Below are 24024 nucleotides of genomic sequence, written 5' to 3'. Positions count from 1 at the left end.
GTTAGCTAATAGCATTGGCAGCTCTGCACTGAACAGCAGCAGGGTTGAGTGGGAGCCAACTAGCGGCACCACTCATACGTGATTACCGCTAGTAACGCTGTCCCGTTAGCGGGATGACATTGCTATGGTGGCCACCTCTGCTGTCCCCCCAGGAGGCCCTGGCTTCATTTTGAGCTGCGAAACCCCTTTAGCGTTGTTAACCATGCTAGCACCACTAGCTGTGCTGACACTGCCAATGGTGCTAACAGAGCTTACAGTGAAGTTAATAATGCTAAGCTCTGTTAGCACCATTGGCAGTGTCAGCACAGCTAGTGGTGACACTGCCAATGGTGACACTGCCAATGGTGCTAACAGAGCTTACAGTGAAGTTAATAATGCTAAGGGGGGGTTGCGGTTTAAAGTTAAGCCACTTAACTGACTGGAGGGTGGGCAAAGTGTTTACACAGCAACGCTTTTGGGTGAGGACAGTATTACTACTGATAAATCACCTAATGACTGGTGTCGCTCGCTAACTCCCACCTGACCCAGCTGGTGCACAGTACAGCGCAGCCAAGGCTAGCCAAACAGTGGAGAGTGGAGGGTGGGCAGTAGGCACTATGTTTCCACATGTTACCGCGGCTAGCTGGCTAATCTTGTTTGTTTAGTCTGTACAAAAGCTGAAGTGTAAAAGTTGTGTCTTTACAGAAGGTTATGTACTGGATTATTTCTCGGCCAGTTGCAGTGACTCCCTGGAGTCGCTGGGAGGTTTTTGTACGAAATAAACAAACTAGATATAGCATGTGAAAAAGCAAGATTTAAATTTGCTGTTAGACTTATGTTGTTATCTTGGGACAGAGCCAGGCTAACTGTTTCTCCCTGCTTTCAGTCTCAATGCTAAGCTAGGCTAACCGTCTCCTGATTGAAGCCTCACATTTAATAAGAGTTGTATCAATCCTCTTGTCTCACTCTTAGGAGGAAAACAAATAAGCGTATTTCCCAAAATTTTAGATGCTTCCTTTGGGAAATAATTGAGATTTTTAGGAGTTAGTGTCATACTTTAATTTGTGTCTACTACACATCTCATTTTTGTTTCCCTTTACTTCCTTTTTATCCACAATCTTGTTCATGTCTATTCCTCGCTTCCTTGCGATGTTTATCTTTGTTACATGGACTAAAACGGTGCTTCCCCAATGTGGTGTTTAGAATAAAAATTACACACATCAATAAACTATACTATTATTATATTTACATTAATGTTCACACAGTTGATTTAAGTCCAGTTAATCCAAGTCACCATTGTTCAAACCAATCTGTGTCTTTACCTGATGATGTAGATGTGATTATACATTTATGGCGTGCAGTGAATTTGAGCCTCCATGTTGCCACAGTGTCTTTTCAGTGGGTTGTCAATGAGCCTTGTAGATCATCAGAAGTGAGAGCCAACTGCTGGAACTCCTCAAAATAATATTGATCCCTAGGCTCCGCTGCTTGCTTCCATCCTGCATGCTTCTCCATGTCAGCCTCGCCCATCAGGACCTCTGCCTTTAGACGACATGCATTCTCTCTTTTGTTGCTCAGTTTTCACGCATCACCTTATGGCACATTTGGCTGCATATTTTTGTTTCCTTTTCTCCCTTTTTTCTCTCCACACTGGCCAAAGCCGCCTCTGCTGGATATCTCAGCAAAACATGTCTCGAGTCAGCTCGACCGTCTCATGCAGTAAGAGAGCATTCATTTCAACGAGTGAGATGTTTTCTTGCTACGGTAGGCTTTGTTAGAACAGCTGCGAGAGAGTGTGTGGCCTTGTGTGTGTTGCTCTGACGCTGATGTTTTCATGGTAGCTGGAAGAGGAAGAGTGAAGAAGGATGGGAGGAAGATGAGTGCTCTAGAGGAATTGTTCGGCACCGAGTCAGACAGCGAGGCCTCCACGTTTCATGGCTTTGAAGATGCAGAGCTGGAAGACATTTTGTTTTCAGACGATGATGATGCTGATGCTGATTAAGGGACTTCTTGACCACCTGGACCTTGTGGCGATGAAACTGATTTTCTGATGTTTTTATTGAGGGCACAGTAGAAGACTGGACTACAGTGGTGGACTTCATCTTGAAGACACTTCTGCCAGAAAATCTCCAGATTTATTTTGATATTTTTGAAGATGCAGGACGTGTATTCCTTCAAAAGACACATAAAGCCGTCTTTTTCTTGGAAATTTTGTCTTTGATGGATACAATTGCAATTTTTTTTTACCGTGCTCCGATGGATTTTACTGTTCAGCCTGTTAAGACGTTTTCCATAAACCAACAATAATCTCCTCACACTTGCGTAAGATAATCATAGACTAAACTTCTCGACCAAATCCTAATTTACTCTGGACCGAAAAGGTAAATAACAGACACCGTGGACCAGAGAAAAAGGAATAAGTTACATGAGGGCCGCTAATGTGGCAGGGGGAGGGCTGCACGTGGACTCTTGAGTCACTCCATTGGCTAAAGAGGACAGGTAGCCGAGAGGTAAGAGCCAATCGGCACTCCATTGCTCCTCTGTGTCTTTTCTTTTATCAGTAGTCGCTGGGTAGAAATGCTTTTCTACTGCCTGCTGCTAACTGGCGTCCATTTTATGGAGGATGTAAGATGACTTACGATAAAATAAACGAATAAATACTAGAATAAAAAATGTCTAAATAAATACAGAAATGATTGTATAACTAAATAAGAGACACAAGAAAAAGAAAAATTAAATAAGAAATAAAAGCATAAATAAATATGGAAATAAATAAACGGAAGAAAAATAAAAATAAAATAAAAATAAATTAAATTATTAAATAAGGAAATATTTAAATAAATAAGGAAATATGGAAATACATAAACAAAAGAAAAATAAATAAATAAAATAAATACATTTCTGAAATAGATACAGAAATAAATGATTAAATAAAAAAAGAATAAATGTTAAAACAGATTAAATTTGATAATAAATAAATAATGAATAAAATAAAAAATACCTTAATGCAAAAAAAAAAAAAAAATTCGATACATAAACTAATAAAAGTTGAAAATTAAACAGGTTATAAAACATGAATATCTTAAATTTATTTTACATTTATTTATTTTTGTTTTTCTGTGTATGTTAATGATACACAATAAACGCTTTATTTCTTTATTTTGCATTCATTTATGAAATTATTTCCATATTTATTTCAGCATCTATTTCTTTTTTCTATTTATTTATTCCTGTATTTATTTATACATTTTTTTTAATGTAATGATAATTGTGTAATTTTTCGTCCTCCATACATTTAGGCTGATCTTTTGAACTGCCACAGCTATTTTTCTCACTGACTCTAAATCCTCAGTTTAATTTGGGAAGCAGGCAGCAGCTTAAACCTCTGAGCTATAAATTTCACTCAGATCATGTTTGTCTTTATTCACCAGTCACAGGCTGAAGAACGTCTCTGGCTGCTTTCCCAGTCCAGATATAAATCACTTCATCCTTGATTATGGCTCATTCATGGCTCATTGATACCCCATTGATACCACAGTGATGCAGATTACTGTGTGCATGAGAGGCTGACAGCACCGTGAAGCTGCAGGGAGACATTAACAGACGTTGGTGTAGCTGTAAAATGTTTGTTAATAAGACAGGGGAACAAGGAGACAGTTTTATAAATGCCAAATATTCGTTCTGAGTTTTCACAGCTGTAGATTTATAGTTCTGCTCGGCTGTGTTTTCCTGTACACACATCACAGCTTGTGTTTTGTTTTCCAGACATATAATCACTCGTCTTTTGTGGCCAGATTGCTTTTGATGCTACATTTCATCCAGCTGTACAGACTGAAACACTATGGGCTGCAATTACAGACAAAGTTGACACTTAGTGCTGGTTCCTTTGAAGTCGTCTTCTTTTGAAGGAAGAAAATAATGTTTTCAAATGTTTTTCAATAACTTCAGCAAAAAGGGTTTTTTTGTTTTGTTTTTTTTTTGACATGAGATGACCATTTTTAGTAGACAGTATTACAGGTAAACTTTGGTGTTTTTCAACCAGGACCCGATTTCCCCGTGTATCTTACTATATAATGACGAAAACTCTGTGTGTGTGTGTGTGTGTGTGTGTGTTCCACGTGTTTCTCCTCACTGACTTGGTCAATCCATGTGAAATTTGGCACAGTGGTAGAGGGTCATGGGAGGATGCCAATGAAGCAATATTACATCAATTGGCCAAAGGGGGGCGCTATAGCAACCCATTGAAATGTCAAACTTTGAATGGGCATATCTCATGCCCCGTATGTGGTAGAGACATGAAACTTTGCACAGAGATGCCTCTCCTCATGAGGAACACATTTGCCTCAAGAACCCATAACTCCCGCCTATATAGATTTTCCGCCATTTTGAATTTTTTGAAAAACACTTCAAATGGATCTCTTCCTAGGAAGTTTGAGCGATCTGCATGAAACTGGGTGAACATAATCTAGGGACCAATATCTAAAGTTCCCTCTTGGCAAAAGTTGGAAAACTTACTAAAACTGAGCTTCTATAAGGCAATGAATATTGCGGAGGGCGTGGCTCATCACATAAAGGTGTATAACATCTCAAGGGTTTCACCCATCACCACGCAACTTTGTAGGCATATGACCACACATAATCTGAGGGGACCCCTCCATTATTGACCCCATCAAACAAAATGGGGGCGCTAGAGAGCTCATTTCTTATCTAGGCCTAACCGCTATATGGATTTTTACTAAACTTGGTAGATATGTAGAACAGGACGCCTCAAGGTGACTGGAGAAATTTAACTCTAATTGGCAACTGGGTGGCGCTATAACAACAGAAAAATGCTTCAAAATGGCTAAAATGCGACCGATCGCTGTGGCTCCCCCTGTGGACCAATGTTGGTGTTTCTAATGTTTGGTATGACTAAGTCATGGTATGGTATGCTGCTGCAACAAGGGCTAGCTGCACCTTTCCCATGTGAACTACCAGTGCGCCCCACTTTGAAGTCAATACAACATGTAAACACTTTAACTATCTGCCTTTCAACGTGCTACCTCAACTACTAATGTACAGTTTTAGCCCACTAACTATCCCACTATTGGCAATGGTACTACTGTACTTTCAATAAAGCAATCGTACTATCAAATTCACAAACACTCTGTCTGAATACATTGCTCTTCTTAATGGGTTCAGTTGACTATTTAATCTGCAATTTCCTATGACCTGTATCCCAAACACACACCATGTGAAACTGTATGTGGGGAAACTGTGCACTCAATGGGTATGGACTAGTCTAAGTGAATAATGGGGAGAACAATTTTTGAAATTGGTCCGGTACGGAGCGAGAGAGCTGCAGCAATGTAATGTACATCATCAATTTACGCCCCCTAAAAATGCTTGTTTTTGCCACTGACAGGAGCAGATTATTCTTCTAAATGTCTGACAACTGTATGAAAAGGATCCCCTCAGAGATAGACCTTTTTGTTCAAGAGTGAGATTTCTTTGTTTAACCAGATACAGCCCTGAAATCGCTCTTGCAAAATCCACCAGACTCCATTTAAATAAACAGTAATTTTATCATCGTAGAACACACTTCATGTGTGACTTGAAATAAACCCTTAACTCACATACTTAGATGTGAAATTATCATAGGCTGTAAAGGAAAATATACCAGCTCTATACGTGCTAAAATTATTGTTTATTTAAATAGAGTCTGGTGAGTTTGGCACTGGTAATTTCAGGGATGTTTCTGGTTACAAAAAGAGGATCTTACACTTTAAGAAAAAGGCCTATCTCTGTAGGGATCCTTGCCATAATGTTTCTAGACACTTATAATAACAATCTGAGCCTGTCAGTGGCAAAACAAGCACTTTCAAGGAACCAATTTCAAAAACTGTTCTTCCCATTGGTCACTTAGACACAGCAACACGGTAAAGCAGGGTCCATGTTGAAAAGCACCAACGTTACGTTAAAATCAAACACAGCAGAATCTGAGCACAGTGGAAAAACCCAGCCTGAAGGAGGCACTGGGGCCGTCAGATTTAGCTACACATCATGTAAATCAGCTTTTTGTGGATTATGTAAATATGCTCAGATGTGTGTCAGTCTTTGTCTGCTGTCAGCTCCAATTAACAGCTTCTGCCGCATGTCTGTCGGCGAGTACATCCAAAATCACCGCTGACTTTGCTTTGTAAACTCCTCTGTCACTCCTTCCTTCCTTCCCTCTTCACTCCTCTCGCCTCTCCTCACCGTTCCTCCGCAGGTCACCCCACGTGTCTGCAGTTCACTGATAACATGATGCAGGCAGTGAGGACGTACCAGTGGCAGTGCATAGAGTGCAAGTCCTGCAGCCTGTGTGGCACCTCAGAGAACGATGTATGTATACTGTAGGAGAGAGGGAGCTGTGTGATCCTGTGTGGCTAGATTTCTGTGTGAAGTGCACCAAAGCTGACATGTTTTCCTTTTGATGTTGTGACCTTTTCAGAGTCGGCATTCAGCCTGTCATGGACTATACATACTCACCATGCAGATATTACATGTGATAAGTCACCCTTGATGGGATTTTTTTCATATCAGTGACTGGCTCAGAAATGTATGAAAATACATCTCCTGCTTTTTTGGATTACAACATTTAAATGATCATAAATTAACGGGAAGGCCAAACATGTTTATTAGTGCAGCACAATTTCATTTCAAATCCATTGCAGTCTGATTTACAAGATATCAAGAAGGACTTTACTGTGCAGAATTATCTGTTACTGTAAACAAGCTCACCAGTGAAAATGAAAGTGAAAGCCAGATCCAGATTTACTCTCGTTTGGTGTTTTGCCTCGCTATATCTGCTTTTTTGGTACTGTGTCTCTTGAGCCACATTTCCACCAAACACGTTAGGTAGAGTACCCTGAGACATGAACCTGAACTGTAGATCTGTTTTCATCGTAGACATTACTCCGTTGTAGAGGAACGTCTGCTCCTCGCTGATCGTCCACAGAAAGGGGTTTCATTCGACTTTCAGAACAAAAAAAGAGCAGGTGTGCAGTGTGGATTAAAGACGTTGCACCACTTTTCTTAGTAAAGTGAGGAAATAGAATTAGAGATGAACCGATACCACTTTTTCCTTCCTGATACCGATTCCGATCCCTGAACCTTAGGTATCTGCTGATACCGAGTACCGATCCAATACCAGCACGTAAAATAAAAATGGATGGGATATGAATTGTTGTATGTCTCAACTCCTAAAATAAATACATAATAGTAGAATGAATGCCATAAAACTTTTAATTATAATTATTATTATCCAGTGCAGCCACACAATTTGGTAAAAAAGACATTTTAAAGGCTACAGTAGAATGCTTTTTAAACTCTGCTCCGTTTCTGTTTCGTTTACCTGTAGCATGCGTAATGACATGAGGCATTACGTGGTATCAGATTGGTCGTAGGCTGTACTCGCTGATCCCGCATTTTAGGCAGTATCGGAGGCATTTCTGATACTGGTATCGGTACAACTCTAAAAAGAATATTTGCAGTTTGAATGCTTGAAGATCCAATCTCTCTAAAGTGAATGTCATGCAAGAGAGACAATAAAAATGAATATAACTGTCAGAGTTGCAATGCAAGAAAACATTCCACCTTAAAAGTCGCTGCCGGCAGTAGCCTCTGAGCAGCACAGTGAATTCAGGTATTTTTCTCCATCTATAGCCACTAACTTTTAACTAGTAAAGATGAAAAGGCAGCAAAACATCCTCTCATTTTGCATTTGCGGATCCCATCGGCTGTATTCGGCGTCTGACTTCCGGCAGACGGCGATACAGCCTCTGGGGGCAGACCCCCAATTTTTTGGCATTCCGGTTTGAGGACGCGAATTTCCGTTTCCAACTTCTGTTTCCTCCCCCTGCTCATGTAAGTAAATATGCTGAACCATTGCGATGGATTCAGAGTTTGCAGTGACGCCAATTATGTTCCGCCTCGTTAGTTCACCGCACGGAGCGTTTAACCTGGCAACAACTGCAGCCGGCTCAAATGTGATTGGTCAATATCACGCGGACTACAAACAGCCCACAACCGGAAACCAGGGCTCTTCCGCTCTTCTTCCGGAGGCAAGATCTCCGGGGTTTGCCTACAGACTCTCTCTATATAGAGACTACTCATTTTGTGGCAATAGATGACCAATGTAACTTGCCACCTTAGGAACACTGGCTACAGTCGGGGGCGGCTCAGAGGTAGAGTGGGTCGTTTATACACCGGCAAGATACAGAACCCCAAATTGCTCCCGCTGGCTGTTCCATCAGTGTGTGAGTGCATGTGAATGGTTACTGAGTAGCAGGTGGCACCTTGTATAGTAGCCTCGGCCCTTAGTGTGTGACATGTAGTGTAAAAGCGCTTTGAGCGGTCGGAAGACTAGAAAGGTGCCGTACAAGTGCAGTCCATTCACCATTACAGTCCACTGTAGTCCGAGCAAGACCATTGATTCTCTATTGACCAATCAATGGTCTATAGTGTTCTAACTCAAGCTTTTAGTATCGGATAAGCGTGCTAGGTACCTCATCAAAGGGTTGACCGAAAAAACAGAATGGAGTAGAACGCTTCTATCGGTACCATCCCCAACTTTTTACAACGGAAAATGAACCAGCCTGTTTGGTGGAAACGAGGGTCTAGATGCCTGCTGCTTATGGTCTGTCACCTGGTCACTACCTTTTTACAAAGCTCCAGCCTCACCTGACCACTGTAGGGTACACACCCATAAAGACCCTTAACACGTTTGGCATTCAGCCTTTCTGTATTTGTGTTGCTTTGGTGCTGTGTCTGCGAATTCTGTAGCTTCCCCTTGGATGCATGCTGCTTACTGTCTGGCACCTGGTCACTACCTTTTTATGAAGTCCCGGCCTTCTCTGCACACGGTGCCCAGAAACATCCAGATAATATAATGAAATACACACTTCTAGTGGGTCATACATGTTATTGGAAGGGATGCTTCTGTATGAGTGTATTGTTTTCTAGGAAAATCCTCCATAGAATACATTTAAAGGAATAAATATCTACCATAGCAAACATTATGTGTGTTATATAAGGTTGCATGTTGCTTAGCACTTTCCTGACAGGTGTAGCAGCACTTTGGACACAACAGATTTAGCCTGTTTGAAGCTCCATTAGCTCTCCCATGATGCTTTGAAAGCTCCCAGTGCTCCCACCAGACCTCTTTCATAGCTGATAAATACCTCAACATAATATGAGCCACATTTATAGCAGCATTTGTAACTGTGATTTACTCACTGCAGTGTTTATATCTTCTTCCAGGCAGGGTTTAATTCTCTGCCCCCTGTACGTGCTTTATAGCCATTATATATTGAATGCAATGGTGTGTTGCTAATGCAGGACCAGCTGCTGTTCTGTGATGACTGTGACAGAGGATACCACATGTACTGCCTGAAGCCTCCGATGACCCAGCCTCCGGAAGGTACAGCACAGGTTTTATTATACATCAGTGTGCTGATACTATATATATATGTCATGTGCTGTATATTTAAAAGAGGCTACAAGCAAAGGCCTATATATGGAGAAGAGATTTCACCCCCTTTCTCCGTCTCTCTGTCCGCAGGGAGCTGGAGCTGTCACGTGTGTCTGGATCTGTTGAAAGACAAGGCCTCAGCCTACGGAGAAGCATAACTTCCTCAGACACAGTATATATAGCTGTACCTACACATTAACTGTTTGACACGTTGGCACACACTCTCTCAGATAGATTCAAACACACACAGATACACTCGTCCACACACGCTCCAGTGCATTAGCAGGCTCAGGGCAGTTTCCTGTGTAAGGCGTATACTGTAGCCGAGCAAAGCGGCATCAACATGCAATCTCGACCATATGTCAGCCAACAGCAGGTCTGCCGTTCAGTCATTTCTCTACCTCACCATTCAGCAGACGGCAAGAAGCCAAAGCAAGATTGATAACGGCTAATACTGTGTAGTACATGTGTGTGTGTGTGGAATACACACACACACAGCTCCCTGGATGTTCCCCCTGATTTACATTTGTTTGATATGAAAGACGTTTGTCGCAGACTTTCTTCTGAAGCTGTTTTCACTCGCCTCCCCTCGCCGCTCGCAGCGGGTTTGACTAATGTTTGTTTAAATTTCTCCTCCCGGCTCTGCTCCTCTCCTGTGTTTACACTTTACGGTGACATTCCTATTTCATATCTGGACAGACTCAACGTTAGTTAGCCATCGTTCACAGGTTTTTGTCAAGCTTGGTGAAATTTATATCTGCAGTGAGAGGAAACGGAGCGATAAAAGAGTCTCGGCTATCATTCCTGTCGGAGCGTGGTGACATTTTTAATCCACGTCTGTTTTTTGTATCCTGGTGGTTGCTAGGATACCATGGTGCTCAATTTGACACTTTACAGAAATTCTAACATAGAACGAAATGCTTATTTATTTATTGTTGATCACAATCCAAATGTTACTGTTGAGGAGATCTTTACTGTAAATCAGTGGTTCCCAAACTTTTTCTTTCATGGAGTATTTATGCACAACAGGCCAAAGTTCACCTATTATATAAACAGTGAACTCAAGATCAAGATTCCTAAAGCTTTGGATTTGACTGACAGGTTGATGAACCTCAACTATTCTTCTTTTCTTCCTTGTCAAGGCTATTTATCTCGAAGGTGCCTCACGTGTTGGAACCTGCTCCGTACAGCTGGATCACTAATCTGAATCTTGATCGTCTTGATAGCATCAGAGCGCTCGTGTTTCTTTGTTGTTCCCAAATGACCTTTTTTCACAGCAGACAGTTTGACTTTTCATAGCAGGAAAGGCACAGGTGGAACTGACAGAATACCTTTCTTCTGCAAACCGCTGCCTGTCTTAGTTACTGTTGCTATGTCTGTCAAGGTATTTCCTAGCTAATGACTTTTGGTTTTCTTGGCAAGTAGGTAGAGCTGTGGCTGGAGCAGCTACATGACTCACCCACTCAGTCCAAGATCAGACCCCTTCACCCCTCAATCCAAAACTGGAAGCCCTGAAGAAAATGCTAAGCTAGCATTTAGCTATCCATGAAGTATGAAGTAAAAGAGAGGTTAAGGTAAGGGTCATGGTGAGGGTTACATCTTGTTACTTATTAAGTGAATCAGGTCTTCAGGTATAATGGGTGCAGTTTGTAGGGATGTGGCGTGTGCTCTTCAAACAGAATGTGTCTGCAGCTATACATGTCTCTTTCTTAGCTGGCACTGGAAGATTTATCAACTACAGTTAGCTAGCTAATTAGCGCTAAATCAGTGAGTTGGTTCAAGAAAAATAAAATTGATCTCCGGGGACTAATTTTAAACAAGAACCCTGTAAAAGGAAATGAAATATACATGTGATGGCTACATACACAATACAGCTAAAGTATCATGTCCTTAGCTAAAAGATTCAGCCTCCTCACCAGTTGGTAAAAAGACATCAAGAAATAGCCTTCATGTATACAGTTCTCCAAGGACGATGTTTTTCCGCTGGCCAACACAGAGGTTAACATTGCATTGGTTCTCTCGTCAAGCTAATGTTAAAGGCATAGTGCACCCAAAACTGAAAATTCAGCCATTATCTACTTACCCATATGCCGAGGGAGGCTCAGGTGAAGTTTTAGAGTCCTCACATCACTTGCAGAGATCCAAGGGGAGAGGAGGTAGCAACACAACTCCACCTAATGGAGGCTGACGACGCCCCAGATTCAAACGTCCAAAAACACATAATTGAAACCACAAAATATCTCCATACTGCTCGTCCGTAGTGATCCAAGTGTCCTGAAGCCCCGACATAAAAAGTTGTTTGGAAAAACCTCATTTGAACTCTGTTTTTAGCCTCATTGTAGCCTGTAGCTCTGACTGCCTCTCTGGACACCGCACTCACGTGTGTGCGCTTGGGCGAGACCAGCGAAAGCACGTGAACACACATGAAGGCGGTGCCCATGTCTCACGGTCTCGCACAAGCACACACATGTGAGCGTGGTGCACTGAGAGGCAAGTTACAGTGCATGAGTGCCGGTAAAGAAAACAAACATTTGGATGTTACATTTTTTGCTTCTGTGACCTTTAAAGGATCAGAAAATACCTGTGTGCCAACCGACCCTGGTCTCCCCTGCTTCAAACTCTTTAATACTCATTGTAGTCCTCATACATGCACCATGCACCATGCATATGCCTCAATATGTCAGCAAAATCAAAAACTGGAGAGGTCAGCCATGCCATAATGGTTGCTTCAAGGTGATTGACAATAGCTGTTTTAGGGAGGAGTTCAGTGAACAGTTAATACACCTGTGCACCTGTGTCGGACATTTCAAAATAATCTGCTGTGAAAAGGGTTTTTTACCTTTTGTTTTCTCACTATATGAGTAATGTGTGCCCCCTGCAATACCTCTGTGCCCCTCTAGAGGGCCCCACCCCACAGTTTGGGAACCACTGCTGTAAATGAACCAGGTCAATGTGTGTTTTATTATCAAACCTTGATTCATGACTGTTTTAAACTGGCCTGAAGAAGCAGTATTTACTGGTGAGTCCTGTGTGGAAGTTGGCACAGCTTATATCTGAATTTATAACATTTCTTTACCCGGTTATAACCAGAATATATTCTGGACAACCTGGATGTTTATTACCCCATAAATGAGATTAATATGTAAAACTGGTTTCTTGTAAATCTTCAAAGCCCCATCAGTGTAATTTATGTTTCTGTACCGAAATCTAATGCTCTAAAAACAAGGTTGGTCATAAATAGGAAGAACCATCAAGAATAAGCCCTCACAGTACACGTGGTGTGCAGGCCTTCACAGGATATCACAATCTGCATTTTTGTCTTTTTTATTGTGACTTTGTATTTGATATTGCTTTTCCACAGACAATCATGAGCTAGCGTAGATACATGATGTTAATAATATGCAGAGGGTTTTATTGTGCTTTTCCATGGCGGGTTCAACGACCCTTTGTGTCTTCCTTTTTAAAACATGTCTTTGCTGTCATTCTTATTTGATGCCGTCACCTACAGTGATTTAAAATGTGTGTTGTGTTTTGTTAAAGTAAACGTTATGTTTTGTGTTGAAACAAAGAAGTTTTTCATTTAGTCCTTTCCTCACGTCATCTGTGAAAGTTCCTGCTTACTGTATCTTCAGTTCCTGTAAAATATATTTACAGAAATACTGTTTGAAGTGTTTTTGTTCCCTTTCAAGAATCCATTACCAGGAAACCCTAATGCTGTGTATCCAAATTAAAAATAGGCATTGAGTGTTTATGTGGCTCTGGCCAAGATGGCTGAGTCTGATATGAATCCATTATACTCTAATTGACAGATGAGCCATGTCTCCGGACCATCTCTGTGTTTGGATGCTCTCTCCAGCGACACAGAATTAACTTTATAAGAGGTTACAAACGTGGATTTCCTCTGCATTATCAACCTGTATGTGTAACACTGTGCAGCTAATATAATGCTGTCCAAACCCTCATGGACTTTATTACCAGAATATATTTTATTTAATCTTATTTCAGGTTTTATGTCAAATATCCTGGTCATCATATTACTGGAGATGTTATTGGGTTTGTGCTTCACCCTTTGGCAATTCATGATGGGTTAGCACTTACATCAAATTACCACTAGGGTGAGCTATTGGACTGGAGTAGAGCTCTGGATGGACCCTGTCTGAATATACAGTTTATTATTTCTGGAATTTATTTGGATATCAGGTTGAAGAAGTGCTCAGGGGTCAATGACATTTCATTTTTAACCACACTAATACATCATAATTAATTTGTTGATATGTATAGGGCGGCAGGGTGGGGCAGAGCTTAGCACTGTCACCTCACAGCAACCAGGAACCAGGAATCCAGCCCCTTGGTGTGGAGTTTTAAAGATATTTTTTGGCCATTTTGGGGGGGGGGGGCACAACATGCAGCAAAGGGCCACAGGCTGGATTTGAACCTGGGCTGCTGCGGCAACAGCCTTGTGCATGGGGCGCCTGCTCTACCACTAAGCCACCGACACCCACCCAGCGTGGGTTTCCTCCAGGTGCTCTGACATGTTCTCCCTGTGTCAGCGTGGGTTTCCTCCAGGTGCTCCAGCTTCCTCCCACAGTCCAAAGACATGCAGGTTAATTGGTGACTCTAAATTGTCCGTAGGTGTGAATGTGAGTGTGAATGGTTGTCTGTCTCTATGTGTCAGCCCTGTGATAGTCTGGTGACCTGTCCAGGGTGAACCCTGCCTCTCACGCAATGTCAGCTGGAATAGGCTCGAGCTCCCTGTGACCCCCAGCAGGATACGTGGTAACAGAAAATAAATGAATCAGTAACCACTGACACTCTCACGCACCATTGGAACAGCCATCGGGAGCAATTTGGGGTTTTCTATCTTGCCTAAGGATATTTTGACATGTGGACTGGAGGAGCCAGGGAGCGAATTGCAGATCTTCCAATTAGTGGACGACCCACTCTACCTCTGAGCCACAGCCATGAAAAGTAGTAGTAGTACATTTCTGATTTACATGTACGCTTCAAAGCATCCAGACCCCTCAGGTGATCTGGGACAGGTTAAATCAGTGTTTCCAGGATCAAAACAAGAGCAGCTTTTAGTTTCTGCAGTCCACAGCTGTGGAGCGAGCTCCCTGAATACCTGAGGTCTGCTGAAACTGCTCGCTCATTTAAATCAGGGCCTTTACTTTAATCTACAACTATTAATTTAAGTTTTTCTGTAGTTATACTCCCCCACTGCCATTTGCCCCACACACTGTGACATTGTCCTGAGATGAATTCTTTAAGACTCTCATTGATTGCAGATGTTCTGTGCAAACAATTCAATTCAATTTTCAATTTTATTTATAAAGCCCAATATCACAAATCACAATTTGCCTCACAGGGCTTTACAGCATACGACATCCCTCTGTCCTTAAGACCCTCACAGCGGATAAGGAAAAACTCCCCAAAAAAAACCCCTTTAACGGGGAAAAAAAAAAACGGTAGAAACCTCAGGAAGAGCAACTGAGGAGGGATCCCTCTTCCAGGACGGACAGACGTGCAATAGATGTCGTACAGAACAGATCAGCATAATAAATTAACAGTAATCCATATGACACAATGAGACAGAGAGAGAGAGAGAGAGAGAGAGAGAGAGAGAGAGAGAGAGAGAGAGATGCAGGTAATGACAGTAGCTTACAACAACATTAATGAAAGTAATAATATTATAGTTATAGTTCTGGCTACTGTGGTACAATATGTTGAAAGTATGTATTAATATCAGACAGTATACATGTGTGACAATAGTCATATGTGTATAATAACAGTAGAAGTATGACTAATGACTAATGATGGCAGCAGCAGCAGGAGGCATCTGGCAGGACCACGGCAGCAGCACAACCACACACGTCACGCTGTCCAGGCACCGCTGTGATATGAGTTAATCTGAGAGACAGTGGAGCACAAAGGCTCCAGAGAAGAAGCCGAGTTAGTGACATCCAGAATGGCCGAGTTAGCAAGATGCAGTAATAGAATACGAGAGAGAGAGAGAGAGAGAGAGAGAGAGAGAGGGAGAGAGAGGGAGAGAGAGGGAGCCCGGTGTATTATAGGGGGTCCTCCGGCAGACTAGGCCTAAGTCAGCCTAACTAGGGGCTGGTACAGGGCAAGCCTGAGCCAGCCCTAACTATAAGCTTTATCAAAGAGGAAAGTCTTAAGTCTAGTCTTAAATGTGGAGACGGTGTCTGCCTCCCGGACCGTAACAGGAAGATGATTCCACAGGAGAGGAGCCTGATAGCTGAAGGCTCTGGCTCCTGATCTACTTTTGGAGACTTTAGGGACCACGAGTAACCCTGCGTTCTCAGAGCGCAGTGTTCTGGTGGGATAATAAGGCACTATGAGCTCTCTAAGATATGACGGAGCTTGACCATTTAGAGCTTTATAAGTTAACAGTAGGATTTTAAATTCAATTCTGGATTTTACAGGGAGCCAGTGCAGAGAAGCTAAAACAGGAGAAATATGATCTCGTTTCTTAGTTCCTGTTAGTACACGTGCTGCTGCATTCTGAATTAGCTGGAGAGTTTTTAAGGACTTACTAGAGCTACCTGATAATAGAGAGTTACAGTAATCTAGCCTTGAGGTAACAAAAGCGTGGACCAATTTTTCTGCATCTTTTCGGGTCAGGATAGGCCTAATTTTCGCAATATTACGCAGATGAAAAAATGCAGTCCGTGAGGTTTGCTTTAAATGAGAATTAAAAGACAAATCTTGATCAAATATTACTCCGAGGTTTCTTACGGTAGTGCTAGAGGCCAGAGCAATGCCATCTAGAGAAACTATGTCATCAGATAAAGAGTCTCTGAGTTGTTTGGGGCCAAGAACAATAACTTCAGTTTTGTCTGAATTTAACATCAGGAAATTGGTGCTCATCCAATTTTTTATGTCTTTAAGGCAGTTATGGAGTTTAGTTAATTGATTACTTTCTTCTGGCTTCATCGATAAATACAACTGTGTATCATCTGCATAACAATGGAAATTTATAGAGTGATTTCTAATGATGTTACCTAAAGGAAGCATATATAGAGTAAATAGGATTGGTCCGAGCACAGAACCTTGCGGAACTCCAAAACAAACTTTGGTACGTAAGGATGATTCATTACGAACCTCACTGTGTATCTTCAAGAACACTTCAAAACAAGTAAGGTTTTCCTTAAAGTCCATGTTAAGGCTTTCTTAAAATAAAATCAGTTGCACAAAACACGTCTTTTCCTTCACATTTCCTTAAAATGTTCACTTAAGTATTTAAGGGTTTCTCTATATCTTGGTCTTACACTTAAGGAATCCCTTAAAGTTAATACACCATTGCACAAAAGACTTAAGGTATCACAAGCTTGAGCACAAGCATGCACATTGTTGTCATGGAAACTAGTATTTTACCACTGTGCAATCTTCAATGCAGTAAATGCTTTGACATTTTTACTTAACTATGGAGACCTTCTAAGGGATTCTATGGGTGACACAACACCCTTAAGTAAGTGTCACAGCTCAAGTTTCGTAGGTTATGTTTTTTATTTCATTCATTCATGTTGTTTCCTGTTTTGCTGTTTAAGATCACTTCACTTCCTGCCCCTGTGTGTTTTCCCTCCCTTTTGATGACATCACCTGTGTCTGATTGTCTGTCCCGCCCTGATGAGTCTCACCTGTGTCTCGATACCCTTCCCCTCACCAGAGTATTTAGTGTCTTGTTTTCTCTCAGCGCCAGTTTGTTGCTCCCAGTGACGAAATTCCAGGAAAATTCTTAGAAGTGTGATGTTTTTTTTTTTAGAATTTCCCATTAAAGTTAAGACTAGGTCCTTGTAAAGATAAGTTATTCACAGAGAATCCTAGACCTTAAAAGACCTCCTAAGGTGAAAAACTGTTGGGAGTAGAGAGAAGGACTTTTAAGACGTCCTAAGCTAGGACTCATTACTTTAAATGCTAAGTTAGGAGCTCTCTGAGAGGACTCTCTTTGTGAATACGGCCCCAGGAGGAGTGGCAGAGGAAATGTTTGGCTGTAGTCGGACACAGCTTAACGTACAGTTAGTACAATAATGACAGTAAAATGAGTGTTTTCTGAAGCTTTACTGGGGCACAGTATATCCACAAGAGTGACAAGAACAAAGACATACAGACGATTACATGCTTTATCTTTAAATCTGTTGATCTACGCTCTCCAAATACTTTCACTCCTTAAAAGTAATGTCAGTTATATCTTTATGCATTGCAAGTGTCCTCAGTGAAGCCTCAGTGTGTGTGTGTGTGTGTGTGTGTGGGGGGGGGTCTCAGCAGCCACTCATTCCTGTTACGATGGACACGAAAGTGGACGTGGCGTAGCTGGGGTTCAGTAGGAGCTGCTCCAGCATCTCTCTTCCTTTGGCTCTTGTGTCCACGGAGCACATGGCACGTTTCCAGGAAGACACCAGTGACCCAGCTGATAGAGACATGATCATGATCATCCTTAAAAGCTCACCGATTCAATTTAGAAAAAAGAAGCCATGGTACAATATTTGTGTGTGTGTGTGTGTGTGTGTGTGTGTGGCCTACCCAGTAGATTGTTGATGTAATTCATCCAGGAGAAGGTAGACAGTGTGTGGTTCTCCTCCTTGGTCATATCGGCTATGTTAGGCGCATTGTCACCGACCTACATTCAGATTTGACAGACAGAACAAAGTAAGATGAAAGCACAGGTTGTAAAATGTGACAGGTTTAGGAATGAATGCATGGATGCAGTTGTAGTTACGTACCTTTAAAACGCGACTTGGGAGGGGCGCCATGAACATCGCAGATTTCGTCAAACCGGATTGGAAGTGTGCCGCAGAAACGTACTCGGCTGAGTTCAGCCAGCTGTTTGCAAATGACACCTCTACAGAGGAGAGGTGGCTCTGCCTGAAGGAGAGGAGGGAACAATAGAAGGAGAAAGCTTACTGGCTTTGCTGAAGAGAGAGGTGAGAACAGTGATACACCTCTAAAGCCTCGTCTCCACCAAACCCTTTCAGTCCAGTCCCTTTGGAACCAGCAGTAAGCCTTCAGACATGGTACCTAGACCCTCGGTGTGTTCAGACAGTCCTCTTAAATGTGGGCGGGGTTGTTGTCACTCACTGCTCCGTCCAGCACTCGCTGTATTTCCTCAACAGCGGTGACACAGATGGAAGTCTGCACCTGGTTTATCGTCCACAAAACGAGGCTGCACGCCCACATTTTCAACATAGAACCAGACACAACTCAGCCCTGAGCAGAGTGACCGTCCTCTACTGACCAATCAGACTGCAGGGTTTCTAGCTCCACCTTTTAGTACCAGATCTGTGTGCTAGGTACCCCAACAGAGGGGGGACCAAACATGGGGACGCTAAGGAACGCTTCTGTTGGGACCATCCACAACTTTTCACTGTGGGAACGGACAGAGCCTGGCCAGCTGTTCCCATCTTTATGCTAAGCTAAGCTAACTGGCTGCAGCCGTATAATTGACAAAAGGAAGGGTATCTGTGTTTCTCAAAAAGTGTATTTCCAAAAATGTCAAACTATTGGTTTAAGATGGATGGATGGATTGAGAGAAAGATTACTTGGCCTTGCATGCAGCAGAGGCATAGGTTGAAGCCATCTGGGCGTCCCAGTAGAGACCGAGGAGAGTGTCTTTCTTCTCATCGTCGGGTTGAGGATTTTCATTTGCACCCTTCAGAGCCTTTAAACACACACATGAAAACATTTCAGCTTCAAAACGTTTGGAAAAAACAAAGAATAATGACATGTTTAATTATCAGCGAAACATATTAGTCAATCCCAGGGACTCGAATAACAATCTATCCAATATGGTTGGACTGGTTTATTTTGGTTTATGGACCTAATGGGGTGAAAAATTTTGAGCTAAATTAGCTGGAGCTCTTTGAGTGATCCAGATTTAGCCAGCAAACCTTCTACACATGAACAGAACTTTTTTTAATTATATCAAATGTTTGGACTGACTTTCTTCATAATTTTGCCTAACAAGGTGGAACTTAAAGAGTTTTACAAACAATTTAATGGGATAGTGCACCCAAAAATGAAAATTCAGCCATTATCTACTCACCCATATGCCGAGGGAGGCTCAGGTGAAGTTTTAGAGTCCTCACATCACTTGCAGAGATCCAAGGGGAGAGGAGGTAGCAACACAACTCCACCTAATGGAGGCTGATGGCGCCCCAGATTCAACTGTCCAAAAACACATCATTGAAACCACAAAATATCTCCATACTGCTCGTCTGTAGTGATCCAAGTGTCCTGAAGCCCCGACATAAAAAGCTGTTTGGAAAAACGTCATTTGAACTCTGTTTTTAGCCTCATTGTAGCCTGTAGCTCTGACTGCCTCTCTGGACACCGCGCTCACGTGTGCACGTTTTTCCAAACAGCTTTTTATGTCGGGGCTTCAGGACACTTGGATCACTACGGACGAGCAGTATGGAGATATTTTGTGGTTTCAATGATGTGTTTTTGGACGTTTGAATCTGGGGTGCCGTCAGCCTCCATTAGGTGGAGTTGTGTTGCTACCTCCTCTCCCCTTGGATCTCTGCAAGTGATGTGAGGACTCTAAAACTTCACCTGAACCTCCCTCGGCATATGGGTGAGTAGATAATGGCTGAGTTTACATTTTTGGGTGCACTGTCCCTTTAACATCACGGAACATGGGGATAAAAATTATGCTCACCTTACTTTACTCCCCTTTTGAGTTCCTTCCTAAAAATGGTCTCAATGATTTTTTATTTATTTTTTTAAATTTAATTTAATTAATTTATTTTGGAGGGTAAAAAAATACAAACTGATATGATGGAAAATGACTTCAGGGACACAAAATAAGTTATAAATATACATTAAATTATTAGATATAAATATATTTAAAATTCAACACATGGTTTTTTTTGTGTGTTTATGTCATAAAGACAATCTCAATCTTGTTTTAAGACATTACTAATTATCAATATGTGGCACAGAATATACAGAAGTAAGTCACTGGGACAGAAATGTTAGTGCATAATATGAAGTGACCCATTTACTTTAACAATTTTGTACCACAGCACCAAAAAGTTGAGAGACTTCCTGACTTCATACTTTATACTATGCATGGTTGTGTTTTTCAAACTCCAAACTCCCACTTTATAACATGGGCCTGCTCCCCATGGCTGGTGATGTTAATTTGTATTAAAGCAGCCCCTTTTGCAATATTTTTTTTCAGTGTGTGTTCAAAAGGGTTAGCATATGAAGCACTGTCCACTTCTGCCTTGCTATATCAAACTCAGTGATATGTATCTCATGTACCTGGAAAAAGGCGTCCCACTTGGTCATGGCGTCAGGGTAGCTCGCTGCACACTCGGTATATGTAGTGCAATAGCCTTCGACGCCTTCAGGTACCTGCATCGTGACCTAAGAGAAACAAAATCACCCATCAGTACAATCATCATCAAAATATCAAAATGGGCTTCAGGTTTTTGTGAGAACATTTTGGCCAGTTGGTAAACCACTGACGACACAGGCTGAAATATCACAACAACTATGGGATGGATTTCCATAAAGTTTGGTACAGGCGTTTGTGGTGCCTTTAGGGTGAGTCTCATTGATGTTGTTAATGATTTGGTGATTCATGTCCCCCTTAGAATTAATTACAACGACTTTGGTTATCCCTTAAAGGGACAGTTCACCCCCAAATTTAAAATACACGTTTCCTCTCACCTGTAGTGCTGTTTATCAGTCTAGATAGTTTTGGTGTGAGCTGCAGAGTGTTGCAGATATCAGCTGTAGAGATGTCTGCCTTCTCTCCAGTATAATGGAATTAGATGGCACTCAATTTCTCAGTAATCAGTTTCATGTGACTGTCAAGGCGACGCAGACCCAGCGCAGACCAAGAGGGCTGTGATTGGTTTGCTTGGTAGCAACGCATTTCCGGTTCCGTGTTTCCAGATTGCGCCATCCCCGCCATCTTTAAACATTATCTGTTGCGATGTAGATGTTGCAGTATTAACATACTTTCTTCGACATCCAACGACTCCAACTCTAGCAAGATTCTCTCTCTCTTGGTTGCCATTGTTCACTGTGACCAGAAAAGCCGGAAGCTAAACAAAGAATCAACTAGAGACAACAATAACCATTCAGGAAAGGAACGCAGCCCCCTACTGCTCTGGCAGTGAATTGCACCGCGACGAAATGGAGTGACGGAGAAGTTCAAAGGGTTCACGACGGCATCACGGCAACGACGTAGGTACATCGTAGGTACGCCGCAGGACCATAAATCAGGCTTTAGCTTGTGGTGCTCAAAGTGCAGCATGCCTCTTTCCGGAAATCATAACCCGGTTACTCAAGATAATCCACAGACCTTGTTGTGAGCAGTTTCATGTAGGAACTATTTTCTTTCTACTGAACAAATAAAGGAGGTGGCATCTACTCATGGATGAGAGGCTTGTGTTTGTGATAGACTTGTAAACATTAATGGCGTCCTCCTTGGCTGAGCTGTAACGTTAACTAGCTCAGTGGTGCTATGTAAGCTAGCAGTAGATGCACTCCTCCTTCGGTTGGTGCATGTAGTTCTCCATCTAGTTCCATTATATTGGAGAGAAGGCAGACATCTCTACAGCTGATATCTCCAACACTTTGCAACTCACACCAAAACAATATACCTACAGGTCAGAGGAAAGATACAGGCTTTGGATTTGGGGTGAACTGTCTGTCTAACTTTTCACCGTCTGTCTGTGTTTTCAACTGTCTCACTTCCAGTTTGAGACGTTCAGCTGCACTACTACCTGGACGTCTGCTCCCATGAGGCCTTGCTGTGCAGCAGACAGGAAGGGCAGAGCAGACACAAAGTAGTTCACACCTGGAGGAGAAAGAAATGGTTTTGTAATTGCTCAGGTTTTAATGTGTGTGAATGTATACATGTGTCTGTCTGCCACACTTACAGGACCACCAGCTCTGAGGAGAAATACACGAAGCATCTCCAGTTTCCAGGCCGCAGGTCGTAGCGCCGGTTGGATCAGCGAGACGCCCTACAGTGACACGTTTTACATAACGTCATTAGGTTGTGTGTATGTGCTTTGGTAGCTGGTGGCATTTTGTTGTCATGGTCACTCAGTTTAGGACTCAGTGACTGTGGGACTCACAGTATAAGCTGGTTATTTATTCGTTATATTGCTGAGAGTTTGAGTTTTATATAAATATTCTTAGATGACTCATCATCCATGTTTGCACCAATTATCATTAAAGAGAAGCAGGCAAACAATGGAGTAATTCTTTAAAGAAATGTCATCTTACCTGAGGTTTTCATCCATGCAAGCTGCAGTGGCAGTCCCCACACTGGACTGTCTGTGGCATTTGTCCCCATGCATCCCATATACGGGTCTGTGGCAGCAATCAACAGCCGGTAAAGGCTCATGCGGTTAACGAATGTCCACGGGTCGGGGGTCACCACGTCATTCTGTTTCGGCAGGGCAGACACTTGGTCGACCGTTTGCGACCACATGAGGGGCATGCCATTGTCTAGGACTGGAGCAGAGCTGCTAAGAGACACTGCGCATGCCAAGAGGAGGCCGAGGAACGCTGCACACATCATGGCTGAGGAGCTGCGACTGCATGGAGGGATGGAGTCACAAGGCTTTTATACTGTTCTGTTCACATCCAAAGGTTCTGTCTACGGTCATGGACTGTCCATGTGACGTTGGGTTCAATGGACCCTCAGCGGCGGACAGATAAAGTGTGTGTACACAGAGCTCAATACTGTCCAAATATGCAGAAACAGAAAGTCTTTCCATTAAACTCACATAAACACCCACACAAAAGATAACGCAGCGTAGTGACACAGTGCCAACACTCTACTCACAGTAGATTAGAACAATAGATGACACAGCAGAAACAATACTACGACACACTTCAACAGTTGTTACACTCAGCTGTGTTTTTAAGGGCCGTGATATTGGCCAATTTGCAGTATTAGTGAAGCACAGTGGAGACTCTGACATACCGTCCAACTCAGAAACAAACATGATGTATGAATCAAATTTATTATTTTAATAGCTTAGTATTGTATGCACCATGAAAGAGTGTGGTACTTTCAGCCACCCCACACTGTAAATCCCAATCCATCCATTACACAAAATTTGAATATAAAGTCTACACAACTTCCCCAGATTGTCAAAATCACATAAAAACTTTATGTACAGTTGACACATAAACTCATCCCTTGTGAGCTTGACATAATCTTGTTATGTCAAGTCAACAGTTTTTGAGTTTTAATCTAATTTAACTAAAATTTATGAAGCGAATTTCACCTAATTAGTTTAAGGCCAAAGTGAAACACAATCATTGTACACTTAACATATTGTTGCGGAGTTTCCAGCATGCTGTGAGCCCATGTGTTTAAAGGAATAGTGCACCCAAAAATGAAAATATGCTGAGGGAGGCTCAGGTGAAGTTTTAGGCCCAATCCCAAACCACTCCCTACCCACTACCACTTCACTACCGAGTGTCACTCCAAATCAAGTTACACTCGCAGCTGCGGAGGGCACTCCTGATTAAGGGGAAGTGTATGAAAGAGAAGCCAA

At 42.2% G+C, this 24024-nt stretch overlaps 2 protein-coding genes across 9 annotated transcripts in view; one reads left to right on the top strand and one right to left on the bottom strand.

The window, feature by feature from the left end:
- Window positions 1–13132, top strand: part of dpf3 (double PHD fingers 3) — a 42008-nt gene extending 28876 nt beyond the window's left edge. For 2 of the 8 annotated variants that reach the window (XM_078173635.1, XM_078173634.1), the window contains 4 exons: window positions 6230–6342; window positions 6452–6505; window positions 9340–9421; window positions 9563–13132. In XM_078173635.1, coding sequence (XP_078029761.1) covers window positions 6230–6342; window positions 6452–6505; window positions 9340–9421; window positions 9563–9630 — 317 coding nt within the window. In that variant the 3' untranslated portion in view covers window positions 9631–13132. Of the gene's footprint in view, window positions 1–1182; window positions 3005–6229; window positions 6344–6451; window positions 6506–9339; window positions 9422–9562 lie in introns of those variants that run through there. The other 6 variants (XM_033648800.2, XM_033648799.2, XR_013493115.1 and 3 more) reach the window with 5 other exon arrangements.
- A 4404-nt stretch (window positions 13133–17536) lies between these two features.
- leg1.1 (liver-enriched gene 1, tandem duplicate 1) lies at window positions 17537–23082 on the bottom strand. The gene is made up of 8 exons (XM_033648309.2): window positions 22739–23082; window positions 22387–22473; window positions 22231–22304; window positions 20756–20860; window positions 19030–19148; window positions 18214–18355; window positions 18014–18110; window positions 17537–17900 (listed from the first exon to the last, which is right to left on the bottom strand). The coding sequence occupies exons 1-8, from the start codon at window positions 23034–23036 to the stop codon at window positions 17752–17754; spliced, it is 1071 nt and encodes a 356-aa protein (XP_033504200.1). The 5' UTR covers window positions 23037–23082; the 3' UTR covers window positions 17537–17751.
- Between the last annotated feature and the right edge of the window lie 942 nt (window positions 23083–24024).

The sequence above is a fragment of the Epinephelus lanceolatus genome, chromosome 13 (genome assembly GCF_041903045.1).
Source record: "Epinephelus lanceolatus isolate andai-2023 chromosome 13, ASM4190304v1, whole genome shotgun sequence".
Taxonomy (NCBI): domain Eukaryota; kingdom Metazoa; phylum Chordata; class Actinopteri; order Perciformes; family Serranidae; genus Epinephelus; species Epinephelus lanceolatus.
Note: the sequence above shows the minus strand (reverse complement) of the source record. Positions and strands in the feature narration are given on the sequence as shown.

Bases quoted from the DNA above. Each gene is read 5' to 3' on its own strand.
- leg1.1 (XM_033648309.2), bottom strand. From the start codon at position 23,036: ATGATGTGTGCAGCGTTCCTCGGCCTCCTCTTGGCATGCGCAGTGTCT. The intron at 22,305-22,386 runs GTAAGTGTGGCA...TTTCTCCTCCAG, and splicing joins TCCTCAGAGCTGGTGGTCCT to GTGTGAACTACTTTGTGTCT. The intron at 17,901-18,013 runs GTAGGCCACACA...TGTCTCTATCAG, and splicing joins TTACATCAACAATCTACTGG to CTGGGTCACTGGTGTCTTCC.